At 32.2% G+C, this 19,363-nt stretch overlaps 2 protein-coding genes across 2 annotated transcripts; one reads left to right on the forward strand and one right to left on the reverse strand.

The window, feature by feature from the left end:
- Nucleotides 1-10,001: 10,001 nt before the first annotated feature.
- On the forward strand, nt 10,002-14,576 carry LOC25495179 (serine/threonine-protein kinase STY13). The gene is made up of 6 exons (XM_013595359.3): nt 10,002-10,664; nt 12,250-12,371; nt 12,900-13,096; nt 13,197-13,371; nt 13,523-13,657; nt 13,988-14,576. The coding sequence occupies exons 1-6, from the start codon at nt 10,373-10,375 to the stop codon at nt 14,192-14,194; spliced, it is 1,128 nt and encodes a 375-aa protein (XP_013450813.1). The 5' UTR covers nt 10,002-10,372; the 3' UTR covers nt 14,195-14,576.
- A 707-nt stretch (nt 14,577-15,283) lies between these two features.
- Nucleotides 15,284-19,193, reverse strand: LOC25495180 (peptidyl-prolyl cis-trans isomerase CYP38, chloroplastic). Its single transcript, XM_013595360.3, has 7 exons — nt 18,858-19,193; nt 18,106-18,396; nt 17,641-17,840; nt 16,933-17,168; nt 16,225-16,367; nt 15,918-15,989; nt 15,284-15,803 (listed from the first exon to the last, which is right to left on the reverse strand). The coding sequence occupies exons 1-7, from the start codon at nt 19,176-19,178 to the stop codon at nt 15,576-15,578; spliced, it is 1,491 nt and encodes a 496-aa protein (XP_013450814.2). The 5' UTR covers nt 19,179-19,193; the 3' UTR covers nt 15,284-15,575.
- Nucleotides 19,194-19,363: the final 170 nt, after the last annotated feature.

Genomic DNA, 19,363 nt, shown 5'->3' on the forward strand with positions numbered 1-19,363 from the left:
TTGTATTTTATAAAAGTGATTTTGAGTGAATTGATTTGTATTGAAAATATTTGTTTGAATAGTGATTTTTTATGACACACACACACCAATAAAGTTCACTTGATACATAACTAGTAACAAATTTATGATTTTTCTAAATGTCATTGAAATGCTTTTATTGTTCTTTGTACGTAACTTGAAAGACTGATTCATCGAGTCGGATAGAACTAAAATCAATGACAAAACTCTCAAGAATTTTAAAGCTACCTAGTTTTTAGAGCTGTATTTGAACTAAGGATCCTTGGTTTAAGTTAGAAAAGACTTGAACCATCTCATCCAAGCACTTTTGGATACGTCATTGGAATTCTTATATGTGATTTACAACTAAGGTCTTACTGTCAAAGTTTGTTTCATCAACTTGTAGACTTGGTTTACAATGAAGTTGACCATATGAAATACGAACACGCACACCGAACACGACACAAACACTGACACGTCGACACACCGCTAATAATTTGATAAAATTACATAATTCAGTGTAATTATATGTGGTGTCGTGTTGGTGTCAGACATCACACATGTTCTACATCGGGGCATATCTAATTCGAGGAGTGTCCGTGCTTCATAAAGTTGACCAAGTTAAAGGTTTACCAGTGAAGAGAATGTGTACAGAGTTACTTCTTAGTGAGGTTGCTTTCTCAGCCTCAAACAGATCATTGTCACCAATTGGAAGATATGTTTGGATTTCAATTTGCAATAGTATAATTTTGTTTTTAGTATTAAATTCATTCAGGGATTTATATGCTTCCAATGCAAGGAAATATTGTTGGATTACCTTGTTGACTCTTACTCCATGTGTGTCTCGTGACTCTGAACATGAAAATTTGTGGTGCTGAGACCCTAATCAAGACAGACCATTAGTGCATATCTTAACAGTAACAATTCATGCCTACATCATTGATGATGTTTGGTGAATTTTTTCCCCAATGATATGAATTATGAAGATGAATTACTTTCTTTTCTTCTTCTTTCAATTACCCTTTTCTGAGGGCATTGTATGCAAGATTTAAATGGTATTTGACGGCAACACCGTCGCGATCGAAGTACATAAATGGTATTTGAGGGCAGTTCTTCTCATTATCAAGAATCGCGATGCGACTGTTGTTGTGACTTTTGTTTTGTTTCAAAGAATCAAGCGGTGAAACTCGCATACATTGAGTGCAGAGAAGTGGGGTATTGTAGGTTTGATCTGTGTAAGCAAATCTAAGGTTCTTGCAACTTTTTTATCATATGAGTTGTACTTATGGACCTATGACTGTGATTTTTAAATGCTTTAATTATATGTATTGAGAAGAGTTTTTTACATTTTTGAGATCACGGGTGTTACAAGTTACTATTACTATATGATTCAGTTGAAACATGGCCTCATGATTCATGACTCAGTTGAGACATCTTTTTTGTTTCACATTGAATTCAGAGTGCAGTCTATCACGGGTTACACTTATTAATGTGTGTTGTATTATATATCAACGTAGAAACATCAATGGTACATGCCCTTTAATTCATTCCAAAAGCCAATGCTGCAAACAACTGGAATATTTCATTTTAATGTATATATTTTTTTATGAAATTTATGGAGCTTGGAAATTTACAAAACATAAAGCAAGTCACATGAATAAAAATGTTGCTATTTTTAAAATCTTAGTGTATGCTTGAGACAATAGAGATTGGCGAGCACACACCAAACATATATGGTTGAACATTTCACTCACATCTTACGATACATTTTTTGACTATGGATCGAATTCAGTACTCTGAAGCTTATAACACTCGCACACATTGTGTATCGACTACTTGTGCTGAATCGTGTTAGTTCGTGGTTCATTAGAAACCATGCCCAAATTTACATTTCTAATTGAAATTAGTGCACACCAGGCACCAAACAACAATCATCTTTCTAAATTTTCTTCATTAATTTTGAATAGAGTAAGATTAATTATTTCATTTTATTTTGTTGAAGACAAATAAAGTGAAGGTTGTATTCTGAATTATGATAGTATGCCACGTTTCTATATCTTCTTTATTCCAAAGTGTTAGACACCAACCAACTCATCTTAATCATTGATAAATGAAAAATGAAAGCATCTATAAGAATACTTAAATTCAAAATCAATCAATGGTCTTAGTTCATTCATCAATATAGAGATAGTTCTATTATAGTTCTTTTTTTGAACAAGATAGTTCTATTATAGTTATGTATACAACTATGGTATCAAGTCCATTTAGTTTGATTCTGCATTTCATAACCAAGTTCTTTTTAGACATCCTTAATATATCTATGCTATTATATAATCAAGCGATTAAATTCAAATGGTTAATGAACTTCAGCTAATGAGAAATTGTTCGGGAGAACCCAAATTCGAATTCTAATAACTGAAATAATCATTGACTTGACTTTACTCCCTTCTAACCAAACCTTAGATTATCAAAACCTTCGCTGAAATGAGTGGGTTAAAGAAAGAAATATTTGTTGCATAGTTAGAATAGTACATTTATAGAATAGCACATTTGGTGGTAGCATTAAAACTCTTAGGGAGAGCTTGTCGCCCATTTGAGTCGCACAATGCTCGAGGAATTGATCTCCGCAGTTGCGCGGAGGATATCCGATTTAAAAAAAAAAAAAAAGAATAGCACATTTGTGGCTAATACAATTAGTATGTTTCTTTATATATATATTTTTTACTTTTTTCTTTATCTAGACCAAAGTATTTCAGATGCAACCTTCACCAGATCCATAACCTATTCAAGCTTGTCATAATTGAAATTCTCTTTCATAATAAAAGAGAAGTTTTCTTTTGCCTTTATTTCTCAGGTGTTATAGATAAGCCAATACTAGTAAGGCAGTTGGCATGTTCTAGCAATATGCATTGATGGCTAAACAAATAGACCATAAGGGAAAAGAATTATGAGAATCCATTTGAATGATTTGTATAAAAAGAAGTAAAAACAAATTTGATTTTTGTCACCTAAAGGAATGTACATTATTGTCTTTGCACTAGTATGGAGTATGTCACTATTTGTGGGTTCTCTCCATTTTAATATTATTGATTTATTTTTATGGATTTTATTGTTTGTTTTCTCCATTATCACATACTTGCTAGTCTTGTCTTAATAACAAGTAGTTTATTAACATAATTAATCTTATCCCAAAAATGATTTTATCAATAATTTCAAATGGAACCTATTAGAAAGGAAATCTAGCTGTGACACCTACCACCACCCTTTAAATGTATACTAATCATTAAGTTTCTCAAATAACTTTGTATCCCGAAAATATTCAGTTTCTCACAAATTATTGAATTATTACTTTGTGGAATTAGATTATCATGCAAATTATAAATCATTACACATAACAAAAGGAAAATTATTGGCTCAATTTTGAGCTATGTGAAAATAACGAGAAGATTTTGTACCTTTAATATATGGAATTTTTCCTTTAAATTTTTAGGTAAACTTACATAAGGGGAGATACTCACTCTCATAAAAAGGTCTACTTTATCCTCATAAGCTTAGTTCAGTTGATAGGAACAATGCATAATATATGCAAGGATTGAAGTTTAAACCCTAACCACTATAAAAAAAGGTCATCTTTTTTAATATGTTTCGTGTGTCTATTCTTAACCATCTTCTATAATATTTTAGTTTTTCACTCACTTAATTCGGTTCCTAATTCAAACTCTAAAAAATCAACTTGAGAACTATTCATCTCTTATAAACACAATTTATACCATATTTCATTTGATGTGAGACTCTTAGCGGATTACTTATTTTTACCACTGGCATTTGTTATTATTTATTGTTAAGACTATTTTGATGCATCATATTCTGATATGTTGCTTTCACATACCTTTGTGAATTGTGAGTATCAAGTAGCATTTGACAAATTAGAGTTTTGCTGTTCAACTAAAATTTCTAAAGAAAACTTGGTGTATATTTAGTGCAACTACTTTTCGTTTAAATATCTTGATTTGGAGTCCAATCAAACATTAAATTTATAAAGAAAAAGTTAGAAATGTAAAGGGAATTCATTTGAAGTTTCAACCTAAAACTTTATATAATGATACAGTAAGGGTTTAATTGATTTATAGTAAATATATACGTTCCTCCTTTCTCTATCACTAACCTAATCCACTAGAATTCCGTAAGTTCCATGCTATTCTCTTATTTCATTTCATTTTATGCGAGACTCTATTACCATTTATATTAACAATAATGATCAAAATAAATATAAAAAAAAACAAAAAAAAACAAAAACAATAATGGTCAAAAGACATTGATTTAAAACTTGAAGAAAAACATAATATAAAATGTTAGAACAACACCTAGTAACATATGATTAAAGAAACAATAAATCACAAGACAATCAACACAATTTTTTGTTTAAACAATTCAGTCAAGTGTGTCTACCTCTGCGATTACAGAGCAAGCAATTGCAGTTTCCTATATTACTTGAATGATTAGGATTTACATGTAATTACAGACTACATATATATTAATATTGTCTAGATTACAACAATACTCTAAACAGTACGCTACGCTGGCTCAACTCCTTCGCCTCTTGCCCCTCTTCTGTGTCTATGCTCTATACCATAAAAAAAATGCATAATGCAAGTGTTGAATCAAGATTACTGACATAAAATTCAATAGTATGTACATTGTACCGACAATTATATATATATATATATATATATATATATATATATATATATATATATATATATATTATTATTTGAGAAACAATATACATACACTAAAGAAATTTCCCCCTCAAAAAGTTAGGTTAAATCAAGGTTACTGACATAAATCCAATAGTATATACCACTGTACCTTAATTTTTTTTTTTTTTTTTTTATGATTAATTATTTTGAGAAATAATATATATACACTAAAGAAATTATATTTTATTATAACTAAAAACGATCGAATATATTATTTAGTGTGTGTATATATATATATATATATATATTATTTCCTGAGTGTGGAAATAATATAGTAAGAGTAACACAATCATGGTTCCACCGATGCACCGTGCATAAATCCCAATATAATTGCTTCCTACACCCCCAAAGCGAGCCAAAACCATTTTTATTCAAAATAAAAGAAATCTGATGGTTGTGATGTGTTTATGCACGGTGCATAAGGAAATAACTTATGCACCATAACTTTTGCCAGTTCCACCATTGCTGGAGACAAAGTTAGTAATAGTAAGAGTAACACAATCGTGGACTTTGAAATATTGGAAACAAATCCTTCCTGCAGATCTGCAAAAAATTGTGTCTTATTGGTTTTGCGAGTCCCAGCTGTAACGCCCTAGTTGTTTATTTAATTAATTTGAATTATGTGGAGTATATATATTTTTATATATGATGTTTGGTGATTTATGCGGAGTATATATATATATTTATATATATGTGATTTTTGAGTGTTTTATGTGGTGTATTATTTTATTATATAGTTTATTTAATAATAATTAGAATAAGTATGAAATATTAGTTATTTTGGAGTTTGGGGAGTTATTTAATAATTATTAAAATTAATGGGGAGCTAATGGAAATATTAGGGAGTTAAGTAAGAGGGAAGTTGAGAAATAGATGTCAGAAGCAGTTTACGTGAAACCAAGCCAAGGGAGAGAAAACCAGGAACAAGAGAGAAGAACCAAGGGAATCCATTTTTGCTGTGCATTTTCATTCTGAACTAAGGTAAGGGTGAGGTTTACTTCAATAGTGTAGATTTTAAAGTCTGATTTGAGTTTAACAGGTTTTTGGAGTGAAATTGAAGAATTGAGTTTTAATTGAATTTATGGTTTTTGGGGTAGATACTGCTGTTCTGATGTTAGAATTTGGTTTTGGTTGCATAGAAACATTCAATTCTCATCTGTAAACTGATTTGGGGAGTGATTGGAAGGAAAATGAGATTTTTGGGAAAAACCAGTTTTCTGCCCGTACAGAAGCTCATCGCTCACCTCGCGAGTAGCTGTGCTCGCCATGGCGAGTGAGCAACTTCATAGCTCGCCTCGTGAGCAGTCCAACTCGCCATGGCGAGTAGCCCAGATTAAAACTTGATTTTTGAAAAGTTGTTATAAGATGTTTTGGGGATGGTTTAAAGTACCTAGATGATATTAATGATGAATGGTGGAATTTTTAGGCTAAAAAGATGAATAGGGAACTTAGAATTTGGATTTGAGTGAGAAAATGACATTTTTCCCGAGAGTACCTGATTTTCACTCGCCTTGAGTTCGCCTTGAACTCGCCATGGCGAGCTAGTGTTTTTGTGAACTCGCCATGGCGAGCAGATGTGCTCGCGAGGAGAGCTGCACAGTTCCTGAATGTTGTTTTGCTAGCTTGAATAGTAGTGGTTGATGTTGTTGTTTTTGAGCATGGTTATATACAATTATGCATTATTTTGGTTGATTGAACTACTGGATTAATGATTACTGATGATGGTTGAAATGTCTGCCAATTGTTGAATCATACATATTATTAAAGTGGAGTCATATTGAGTTGCATTGCATGGTCAGTTGTATGTAGATATACACAAGTAGGTCCATGGCATATGCATAAAACAGCGGTGAGGGCTTCGGTCCTGATGAATGCTTTAACCATTCAAAAGCGGTGAGGGCTTCGGTCCTGTTTGGTACCACATGCATATTGCATTTCATTAAGAAGTCTAAGATGGTGTCTTAGCAGTGGTCATGTCATTTGCATGAGTCTTGGTTGTTGGTTTCAGTTATTATCTGATGGATGTTGTTGGTGTTGAATATGCATTTATATATATTCATTGTGATCATGGTGTATTGTGGATGTTGTTGTTGCTTGTAACTTATACACATATATATGTTTACAAGATGATGTGTTTGATGATTAGGGTGTTAGATTCAATTGAAGATCTTAATATCTATATTTATTGTTGTGAATCTCACCCCTTCTGCTTGAAAATGTTGCCCTTCCTATGGGTAACTTGCAGGTGATCCTGAGTAGTTGGTGGTGGCTCAATGTCGTGTCTAGGGCTCTGATACGTGGGATGAGAACTGTTATTTATATTATTGTTGTTTCTTTTCCATGTATCGAATTTTGGAACTTGTTGATGTGGAGCCTTTATTGTCTTTTGAATAATGTTGTTGAATTAAGCTAAGGCCTTTAATGCCGTAGGCTGTTGTTGGATTTGAAAACTATTCCGCTGCTATGTTTTCATTTTTATTAAGTGGTTTAATTAAATAGTTTCATATGCTATTTAAGAATTTTGATATTGCAATGTAGCATATCCGTTTCTGGTGAATTACTCTGATGATTATTTGTTATTTATTTACTTTTGGGTAACGGGGTGTTACACCAGCAATCATACAAACATATGCATCACATCCTATCAAACTATAGAGTTAAACAAGTTTGAAAGATAATAGTTATCACGATAGACAACCTTCATCTATTTGTTGAGGAAGAAAAAGTTTCAATAAAATATGGCTTAAATATGCTTTTCATCCCTGAACTTACTAATCCTTCCATTTTGCCCCTGTAATTACTAATCATTTGAAAGTTCGTCCCTCTTCCCAGATAATCACTGCCACGTCATCAAATTAGCAAAATGGCATGGGAATTGACAAAAATACCCCTGGCTTATTTTTAAAATTCTGAAAAATTGTTTTTATAAATTAAAAAATCTGAAAATAATTTTAAAAAATAAAAAAATTCTAAAAATATTTTGAAAATAACTTTTTCGAAAAAAAATGAAATAATTTTTCACATAATTTTAAAAAATATATAATCAGATTTTTTCGAAATTAATATTCTGATTTTTAAAAAAATCTTTAAAAAAAATCAGATTTTTTAATAATTTTCGAAATTATATATTCTGATTTTAAAAAAAATATATAATTTTCCATTTTTTTTTCATATTTCAAAAAATATATTTTTTAAAATTATATAATCGTAATTTTTTTTGAAATTATTATTATGATTTTTAAAAAAATCAGATTTTTTAATAATTTTTCGAAATTATATATTCAGATTTTAAAAAATTATATAATTTTATATTTTTTTCATATTTCAAAAAATTATATATATATATATTTTTTTTTAAAATTATTTTCAGATTTTTAAATTTTTAAAAATAAGTCAGGGGTATTTTTGTCAATTCCCATGCCATTTTGCTAATTTGATGACGTGGCCGTGATTATCCGGGAAGAGGGACGAACTTTCAAATGATTAGTAATTACAGGGGTAAAATGGAAGGATTAGTAAGTTCAGGGATGAAAAATCAAACGGCCTATAATTACAGGGATGAAAATCATATTTAAATCATAAAATATATTTAGAAAATGTTAAAGGGTGCCTTATGATATTGGTTAAGAGGACAAATTTAGAAGTGTTGTATTGAAAAATAGTAAAAAATGTTTTAAAAAATTAAAAAATTACTGAATTCAATATAAACTTACCATTTTTAGTTTTTTTAACTAGTGTCTTTAAAATACTAGTTAGCATAACCCAATACATTATTACACATTGATCTAAATTGACTCAAATAATATTAAAATGATTGAGAAAAAAATATAATAAATTTTGGTCGGTCACCATGTCAGGATATAATGGTCAAACTAAGTGTCAATTATAAGATAAGATACTATGAACTTTGCCAAATTAATAAACCATGATTTTGTGAATCATCTGATCAGTGTGATTATTTTATCCAATTCTGTAAAACATGATTTACAAGTCACACAATCTTCTTTGTGGCTAATAACTAATAAGTGATACTTTTTTTAATAAAACCATTTGTATATGTTCAACTCATTAATGAAACCATGCTTATTTGAAAAAGATAGCAATATAGAAAGAAGAAAAAGGTACAACAACCGTGAATCCCATAAAACAAATTAAGAAAAAGGGAGACAGAAAAGGGAGGAAAGATATTAAATATAAATATAAAAAGGAGTAATTAAATTTTGAGATAGAGTTTTTTTTTTAATGGGGGAAGAGATAGAGTTTTGTTGTCACCTACTATCATTATGTCCACGTCAATTAATTAGTATTTTATTATAACTAAAAACGATCGAATATCTCATGATTTACAACACTCATATATTGCGTGCATTATTCACTTGTATTAGATTTATTGCTAGCAACACACTTGACACTTGTTTCAACCCTATATCTAATTCGTTGAAATTTAAATCAGTCCACTAAACATATGGTTGGTCCGAGATAATCAGAATGACACCACAATTTTATTGAAGCGGTAAGGTGTAGTTTTTGTAAAATTATGGTAGATCACTGCGCTTTGATCAAACTCAGCACGTCACCATACAATAAATAAATCGTAAAGGCTTTACATAATTTTAGTGAGATTCAGTTGAATTTGAATTTAAGTTTGGTTCCTTGTTTGAAGTAGTTAGAATTGATAATGAATGTGTAAAATTGATTTTGATTTGTTTGATTGCTCTTGAGTACAATTTGGTTTTGTCTTTAGAATAGATTATAACTTGAAGTTAGAACTTGTAACTTTTTAGTCTAAACATGATTTTTAAACGAAATTTGTTTTTCAACTAACTCTTATTAAACATAAATTACTTTACATTCAACTTACATGTAATCAAAATCAGTTTTCATCACCACCGAAGCAAACATGCATTAAGTTCTATAGCACCAACGCTTTTGATTGAAAACATGTTTGGTGTCTTGTCTGATATACGTCAAAGTACGACACTAACACTTATAATTACAATCAAATTTGTTCAAGTGGTGTCAATGTCGTATTCGATGTTCGTATAAGTGTTTCATAGCACTAAGTCGTGTCAATGTCATATCCAATATCTGTGTAAGTGTTTCATGGCACTAAGTTGTGTCAATGTTGTATCTGATGTCCCCCTAAGTGTTTCATGGCACTAAGTCCTATGTATATAACAACCAAACATGACCCAATAAGGCAAAGCCACATACACAAAAAGAAAGATCTTTGGTTTCAATAAATTGAGACAAAAGTGGTCACAAAACACACGTCGTGTTCAGGCAAAATCCATGTGCCCACATGGATGATTGAGAGAGAGATAGATTCACATTCACAATCGAAAAAACAAACAAAACAACTTATTTATGTTTCTGTTTCTGTTTTTGTTACATTATATTTATGTCTTCACCACATAGTAAATAGAACACAACACAAAAAACAAAATAACACAAACTGACCCACCAATGAAAATTTGTTCAAAACAAGAACATGGATCCAAAGTTTGAAACTTTTAATGCTTCAAAGTAGTTTTAGTATCAAAAAAAGTAAAGGGTTGTTTTTATTTTTGTGATATATAAGTTTTTTGTATGTTTTTTGGTGTTGAGTTGAAGAAATGAAGAAGAGTGAGAGTGGTGGATATGTGAGAGCAGATCAAATAGATCTGAAGAGTTTAGATGAACAATTACAAAGGCATCTTAGTAGAGCATGGACTATGGAGAAGAAGAATAAGGAGAAAGAAGATGAAGGTGGTGAAGTTGAAGTAGGAAGATCTTCTTCTAATAGTAATACAAGAAATAGACAAGAATGGGAGATTGATCCTTCTAAACTTATTATCAAAACTGTCATTGCTCGTGGTACTTTTGGTACTGTTCATCGTGGTGTTTATGATGGCATAGATGTTGCTGGTACTTCTCTTTTTTTTCTCTCTCACTTTCATGCATTGTACTCTCTTTCTTATTTTGGCATTGGTGGTTTTTTGTTTTGTTTCCTTATCTCACATAACATGAAGAACGGTTAAACGTGTTTAACTTGGAGCAATTATGAGAAGTTTCTTAGAAAGCGTGCGAGTGAGAACAAAATATGCTAAAAAGATTCATGTTGGTTTGTCTGGTCAATCGACAATACTTAAATTGTCAGTCATGTTACAAACTGTTGTGTAACTCTTTCTAGAAAGAGCATGCACACTTGTTGTTTGTGTTTGTATTGGAATAGCGAGTCTGGTTCAACAGTAAAAAATACAATCAGAGAATACAAGAGATTTGATCATGGAGTTCGGCCAATTGTGTCTGTCTCTGACTAATTACAATTATACAAACTCAAGGTTTATAGATTACAACTTTGTGTTTAAATACTCGCTAGCTCGAGTGGACATGTCCACTTATCAAGAAACTATGAGTCGTACCCAATAGTGTGTGTTTTTCCATTCATTTCTTATACACTTTTGTTTATGCAAGAGGCAAATTTGTTCACTTGGAGAAGCTCATGTACTTGTTGGTGTCCCCTCTTCATGAAATGTGTAGCAAGTTTAAGCCAATCTAAATGCTAATATTACATATAGACAAGTTTTTTTTGGTAGTCACGCAATGATTCTTGATATTGCAGAAAATCGTAGTCAAATGAGACTGATGCAGCCTCAATGAAGGCTGTGTTGTCGCGGACTCGCAGAGACATCAAAAACATTAATGTTGTTTCCCAAATTTGTATATAGACAAGTGATTCTTATAGAATTTTATGTAACTAACTCCTATTCGTTATTTTGTCGCAAAAAAACCTATTTGTTTGAGTTCTTATCTTGAAATGAAAGTATAATAAAGGATTGAAGAGTTTGTTTGAATTAAAATTGATGTTTTAGAGTTAAATTTTGCAGTTTTCTCAACTATGTCAAGTACTTGTTATTGTGATTTTATTTGTCCATATTTTCTGCTCTTTTTCATTGTAAAATTAAGTTAGACATGAGTCCAAACTTTGCTGTCTTTTATTTCCATGAGTTCTTTAAAGAACCATGGAAGTTGATAGACTTCGGTTATTTTTATCGATCGTGGACCACCGCAATTTTGGAACTTTGTAGATCAAAATTTAAAAATCATGTGATTCACAAGATTAAGTATCATTTACCTTTCTTTTTTCTCTTTCTTAGAATTCACAAGAACCACTTGACTTGACAGTTGTGTCCATGAACATCATTATTCTTCTTTCCTTTTTTGAACTTTCATGTGTTTTTGTTTATTGCTGATAGACACCTGATTGAAAATAAAAATAAAATAAAAAAGAAAATTGAAAATATTGTCTTGTAATGACATGTCCTTATGATGCCTCATACATTTCTGACTCATAAAAAATATTCATCAATAATACTTATCCCCTTTGTAAGTTTTCATGTTTTTCATGATGTTCTAAACAGAACATTATTATCTTAAGGTTGATGGATGCTAAACTTCTAAACAGATGATTCAATGCTAAGCAGCTTGTTTTTTCATTTTGTTTTTGCAGTTAAGCTCCTCGATTGGGGTGAAGAGGGCCATCGGTCAGACGCCGAAATAGCCTCATTGAGAGCGGCTTTTACCCAAGAAGTTGCCGTATGGCACAAGCTTGACCATCCTAACGTAACCAGGGTAATATTTCGGGTTTTTTCTTCGAGTTAAACAATCATAGACAAAATTGCGCTTTGTATTTTTGAAGATATTGTTAATAGCGTACTATGGCCGATTTATTTCCTTCATTTGCTAATATGAATCAAACATTTACGGCAAAAAATATTGTGCGAAGTTCAGATTGTTCTGCACCTTGCAATGCTGCTTCTCGCTAGGCAATCCACCTGCTTTGCTAGGCGATAGAAACAACGAAACTACAGAAAGAGCTTGGTTAACATGAAAAGAAGAGCACAAATATATTAGTTAAATTCAATAATTAATAAGCAACAAACTAAACCATTTTACTCCTAAAATTAACTACTGACCTAAGATAAATAAAGCCTAAAAGCAATAAAAACATGTATACGATGAAAGAGTCAGTTAACGCTCCTTCATAGCATTCATGTGATATCATAACATGTGAATTGCTTGCAATGGCTGTTTTCTTGGGTTCAATCATTCATGTTCGAGTTTTTGTTATTCACACCTAATGTCAAATCCATTCTGCAGTTTCTTGGTGCAACAATGGGAACATCAGATCTACAGATACAAACAGAAACCGGTCATATAGGAATGCCGAGTAATCTATGTTGTGTTGTTGTTGAGTATTGTCCTGGTGGTGCTTTGAAGTCGTATCTAATTAAAAACCGAAGAAGGAAGCTGGCTTTTAAAGTGGTTGTTCAACTAGCTCTTGACCTTGCAAGAGGGTCCAATCCATATGCCTAATCTATGTCATATAAGTTTAATTAACATAATAAATTTTCTTTCTATAATCCTAAAAAAATTCATTTTTTTTACTTTATATAGGTTGAGTTATCTCCACATGAAGAAGATTGTCCACAGAGATGTTAAAACAGAAAACATGCTTCTAGACAAGACACGAACGTTGAAAATCGCTGATTTTGGTGTAGCTCGTATCGAAGCTTCGAATCCTCATGACATGACTGGTGAAACTGGAACCCTTGGTTACATGGCTCCTGAGGTACATGCATTTTCCATAGAAAGTATCACTCTTACGCATTGATATTGTCTGTGTTATTATTTAGCTTGACTTGCATAGTTCCTGTTTTGTTTGAATTGCTTCAGATCTTAGAGACTTTGTATATTATACTTACCTGAAGAAATACTTGCAGGTTCTAAATGGCAGTGCATACAATAGAAAATGCGACGTGTATAGTTTCGGCATATGTTTATGGGAGATATACTGCTGTGACATGCCATATCCTGACCTTAGTTTTTCAGAAGTAACATCAGCCGTTGTAAGACAGGTAAGTGAAATATATTAAGCGGATTTACCATCGTAAATTAACATATCTTGGGAATTTTTTTTGGAAAACAACACAGAAAACTATTAGGGTGTGTTTGTTTCAAGGTATAAAATCACATTCTCGGTAATAACATTCCTTGGTCCTTGAAATATTATTACCAGGAATTCTATTGCCAGCTATATTGTGTTTGATAAGTAGTATTTTATGAAAATTTGAAACAAATATGAGAATGTTATACTCTCGACCTGTAAACGGGCCTTAGGCATTATGCAAATTCTATGATGTCTAAAGTTGAGTGTTGATAATCCAAAATGGCTGTTTTTACTGCAGAATCTAAGGCCAGAAATTCCGCGATGTTGTCCGAGCTCACTCGCAAATGTGATGAAAAGATGTTGGGATGCTAATCCGGATAAGAGACCAGAGATGGATGAAGTTGTCACCATGTTGGAAGCTATTGACACTTCAAAGGGTGGAGGTATGATCCCTCTTGATCAGCAACAGAGTTGTTTATGTTTCCGCAGGTATAGAGGACCTTGAAATATTTTTCACTATCAAGGAATGTTTTAAACATCGGACCGCAGATCAAACCGGCGATAAGCAGTTTGTATTTTATCTCATTTGTATTAAGAATAGAGAAGGAAGAATCAAGATGGAAAACACCAAAAAAAAAAAAGTGAGTGAAAGGCATAGTTAATGAAGAGCTCTACAATTACTTTGTTAGGCTATAATTTTTGTAAAGCTAATTTGTATTCCTCATTTTCATTCAAACCATTTTTATAATATGTTTCTCTATGTAAGTTGTAACACTTGATAGTAGTAGCATGGACTGTTCCAACACTAATATCAAGGTCCTCATGGTTCCATTTGATTATCTGTTTTTGATGAATATGAATCAAACTCAGTACCTCGGAGTTTACAACACTCGCAGACACTGCACATCAACCATTGTGCTAGACCTGTTTTGGCTGGATTTGCTCATGCTCATGCACATTAATATATGACCTATACTATAATCTTGGAAATAAATATACAATTTGTCCCTTAAAAGGTGGTTTATATTTGCGTTGCTTTGTTAAGAGATGTGAAGACTAATGAAAGTAGTCTTTACAAGGTTTGAACAATCCTCATCTCGAGTTAGCATTTGAATTGAGTTAGGCCTAACTCCAAATTTTGTTTATACGATCAAAAACAAAATAAGCATACATCGTTGATGAATTTTTGCATACATTTTTTGGTAGAAACTGGTTGAAGCTCCTAATCTCAGGGGATGTGGAAAATGACAATAATGATGCAAAAATTGGATATGAATATGAGATACGGGATTTTTTTTCAAAAACTAAGGTACATCGCATGAAATAATGTATAATATAATAGGAAAGTATCAACGTCGTTCAAAAAGAAAAAGTTTAAGTTTGGTTTAGTGTAAACAAGTGTACACTGCCGACAAATCACAATCATTCATATGTGACTTTGAAAGCAATTACGATTGAAGTCGAACAATTGTTATCGAAAAACGATTATAATTAGTTGACAACGTAAAAAACTATTATGATTGACAATGTAAGAAAAACTACATTGATAGGGAAAACATAATTTTATACTTAACTTTTTGGTAAAAAACAATTATGATTGACATGTAAAAAAAATTACACTGATAATATTATGTCTTCTCATATGAATAGCTCTAGTACATGAATAACCTACATACAATTTCCTCACAAAACAGTCACAATTTCATTGATGAATTGATTGAATAATAGCTACAAGCCTTAAAAAAACATAATATATCTCAACCTGCTTAACTGAAAGCTAGATTCTGGATGTAAAAATCTGCTTCTCCGGTAACCGTTGAAGGTCGAACTACGCGTCGATCGAATACTCGTGTGCAATATTTAATAGCCGGAAAACATAAAGATCCTTAACCAGCAATCTTGTAGCTGGGATTCGCCAAATTATCCAAACCAGAAACAACTTGAATAGATTCTATGACATCACCAACCTTAAGGTCTGCTAAGAAATCTTCATTTTCTGTTACATAGCCGAAAACAGCATATCTACCATCCAATATATTGGCATTGCTTGGTGTTAGCTCACTTTCTTTCAATAGCCAAAATACTTGGCTAGAACCAGAGTTGTCCTCAAATTCCTACTCAACAACATATATAAAGGAGTAAATTAAGGGTATATTTATTCAAGATTACAGAAAGAAAGATAAAATATTAGCATGCTTAAAGAAAGCCATGTCAAAGAATAGACTTACATCTCTTGCCATTGCCATTGTTCCGAATGCATTAAATGGAAGCTTTGTTTGAGCCTTGTATAGACCAAGCTCCTGTCCAAACAAGACAGAGGGTTCAAAAATTATAAAACAAAGTTCAACATGTAATAAAGTGAAACTTCATGCAAGAAGCCTATAGTAGTGTGACACTTATTTCTTCTGATCATAAAAAAAGGTGTGAAAAAGATTGGAAGAAACTGAAGTTACTTGAAACAAATAAGAATTCATCGAAAAAATATCAGTCTACAAGTCATAGGGTTATGTGATCTTCATGGTATATATGTATTACCTCTAGAGTTTCTCCATAAACAGGTGCCTTTTCTCCCTCTACCATAATTTCTAAAGGTATAGTCCTTGTTTTCTCTGTACTTGGATCAATAAAACCCTCGGCAGGGCCTTCAGGGTCACCAGTTTGGACAACAAACCCATCCGCTGCACAAAAGTAAATGGAAACAAAACAAAACTATACTGGTGAAAATGTATATAACTAGAGAACCCATTTATGGATATTCCTACACAAAATTACATATTTCATTAACAGTACAAGATACATCAGCTTCGATCACAAATAAATTAAGTATTATGGACCTAGGATAGACTTATTTGTGCTTATTTTTTGTCATATGCACTTGTAAGACTAATTGGGAGAGCTTATGAAAACAACTTATGACATGTCTATAAGCTGTTTTCAGCTCATTTCGACAAGCCCTCTAGGATAGTTTACAACAGTTTATATGAAAATAGTATGACTTTATCTATCTTTTATAATTGAAATAGCTTATACATAAGCACTTATAATGATAAGAGCCTATGATACAAGCACTTATATGGTAAATGCTTATGATACAAGTACTTAATTTAAGTTATATATCAAAACAACGCCTAAATATATTCTAAAAGACAGTTGTAAAAGGTCTAAAACATTCTTGAACTAACCAACGATAGCTATAAGAGACCGAAAAACACAAACACAAACACCAAATATCGGATTTATTACCTCTCTGGATCTCCATGCCATCATAAAAGTGTCTCTCTACCAAGTCAACGAAATTGCCGGCAGTTACAGGGGCATTATAACCATCAAGAACTATGTGGAACACACATTCCTCCAAGTTTGGATTGTCTTTAATCTTGACCTTCATATCTACAGCTGCTCTCCCTTTCAATAAAGGCAAATTTCGGTATTCCTCAGGCACTTCATATGGAAATCCATCAACCATGTCTTCTTCAACACTGCAGAAATGCAATGCCCCAGGAACATCTCAGCTGCAGTCAATGAAAGGTTCTATATGAGAAAAATCTTTCTCTACAAGATTAATTTTCCAAGTCGTCCTCAATCTTCTATTGTTAGAAGGAGGATTGTTGTTTTTGCCGGTTCGTTAGACTAGTGATCCAGAGACCACAAACAAATCATGTTGTCAAAATGAGTGTTTTTCATCGGCTGATTGACTAAACGTGATCACTAGGTGCATAGTAAGTCTGACATTAAGATTTTAGGCGTAGTTGGTTATATAACGAGAACAACTCAACTAGTATCCAGTGATTCGGCCAATAGCATAGCCCGTTGACTAGGTAGATGTTTAGTCAAGGTTTAGGGACTTGGCCTAATAGGTTTACGCTATTGCTAATAGTTCATTTAATGACTAGTACTCTTCGGAAAAATAACTCCTTCTTATGCAGGTGATTTAGCAATTAAGACACTCACCCTCCAACATATTGAAGAAGTTCCTTCTGTTTTGGTGCCACAGCGACCCGATTCCTATCTTGTAATATCAGTTCAAATTCATCGATACCAGCTTCCAGCTTATTAAGCAACTCAACTCCATGTTCTTTCTTTGATTCAGCTAAACCTGATATAATTAACGTCTTACCTTGCTTGAGAGCTCGAGATGCCTGTCTCACATTCTACAACCCAAAGTAAAATACTCAGTTTCTATAGTTATAAAACGAAAGAAAAAAGAAACACGGAAGATCATATGCAATGTACGTGGGAAATGTTTATTATGGAGACACAACAGTTGTTTTACAATTGTCTCTGAAGGGACTTGAACTTGTCCCTTGAGATTACTAGGTCAAACTTTTATCATCGAGCTGACATCTCATATACGCGTTACGCAGTAAGCATAGGAAATGTAAACCAAAATTTTGGACAACAGAATAAGAATCTTACTCTTTCGACAGAGTCGAGTGCCTTGACTCCAGAAATCTTGAGACTATCAGTAATATCTTCAAGTGGTTTTTGCACTTCTCTAATCGCCTTATTGTCAATAGGAAGACCATATCTCAACAATGCCCCAGGGTCCTTAATTGGTGGTCCAGATATCAATACAGACAGATCAGGTAACACGGGGTTAGCTGCATGTGCATCGTTAGGCAACCCCAACGTAGGAACTCCTGTTATTAACCCGACCGCAAGCGCTAAAGATATCGCGCATTGCTTTAAGCAAAATGACTTTCCTTTCTGCACCAAAATTTAACACAATAAGCTTTGTGACTCAAATCATATATAAAGGTAATCTCAAGTCTCATTATAAACATAACATGACTAATATACTCTTATTTATTGTATCTTAATCCACCTAAAACTCCACTAACTACAATTAATAGGTGTGTTTTAATAATTGAAATTCATTTTATCATTAAAATCAACGCAACTAATCATATTCTTAGGATCGCGCACAATTCAAATCTACCGATAAAGGCAAATAAAGTCATTAACACCTTATATTAAAAAAAAAAAAAATGTTGAGAATTACTACATGATACTAAATTTCAGAATTACAAAATCAAATGTGTTCTTAAAAAAAAAACATCTTACATTAACAAAAAAAAAAAAAAAAAGGTTCAGAATCAGTTACATAATCTTCAAACAAAAGAAACAACATCATACATTAAAAAAGAACAAATTTTTAAGAAACTTACATGTTTATGATCAAATTGAGAATGATGGGTTGGTGGAGTTTGATAAGAGCAACGAGTAGTGAAACTTCTACTAAATCCTCCAACATTGGTATTCAAAAATGGATAATTAAGACTCTTAGAGTGATTATTAGAGTGAAACAAAATGGGTGTAGTTGCAAAGTTGGAGCAATAGTGACGAGGAATGATGGATGATGCCATTGAAGGTAGAGAGAAAGAGACGGTGGAAGTGTAAGATGTTAGAACATAGACATAGATAGATAGATAAGGTTTTGTTGAACAAAGTTTGAGGTTTATGTTTTGTTTTGTAAAAGAGGATGTCATGTAACAAACAACATTGGTGGGAATGTCTTCATCCATTCATCTTGATACTCTAGATAAGATAACATGACATTGGGCCCGCATGATAATAATGGTTATATTTCCACAAATGATATCGATATTGTTAAGTCGGACGCTCTGAATCTATGTTTGAACTTTGACTCTTTATTTTGTCTATCTAAAAAAAT

This window comes from Medicago truncatula, chromosome 6, assembly GCF_003473485.1.
Source record: "Medicago truncatula cultivar Jemalong A17 chromosome 6, MtrunA17r5.0-ANR, whole genome shotgun sequence".
NCBI lineage: Eukaryota > Viridiplantae > Streptophyta > Magnoliopsida > Fabales > Fabaceae > Medicago > Medicago truncatula.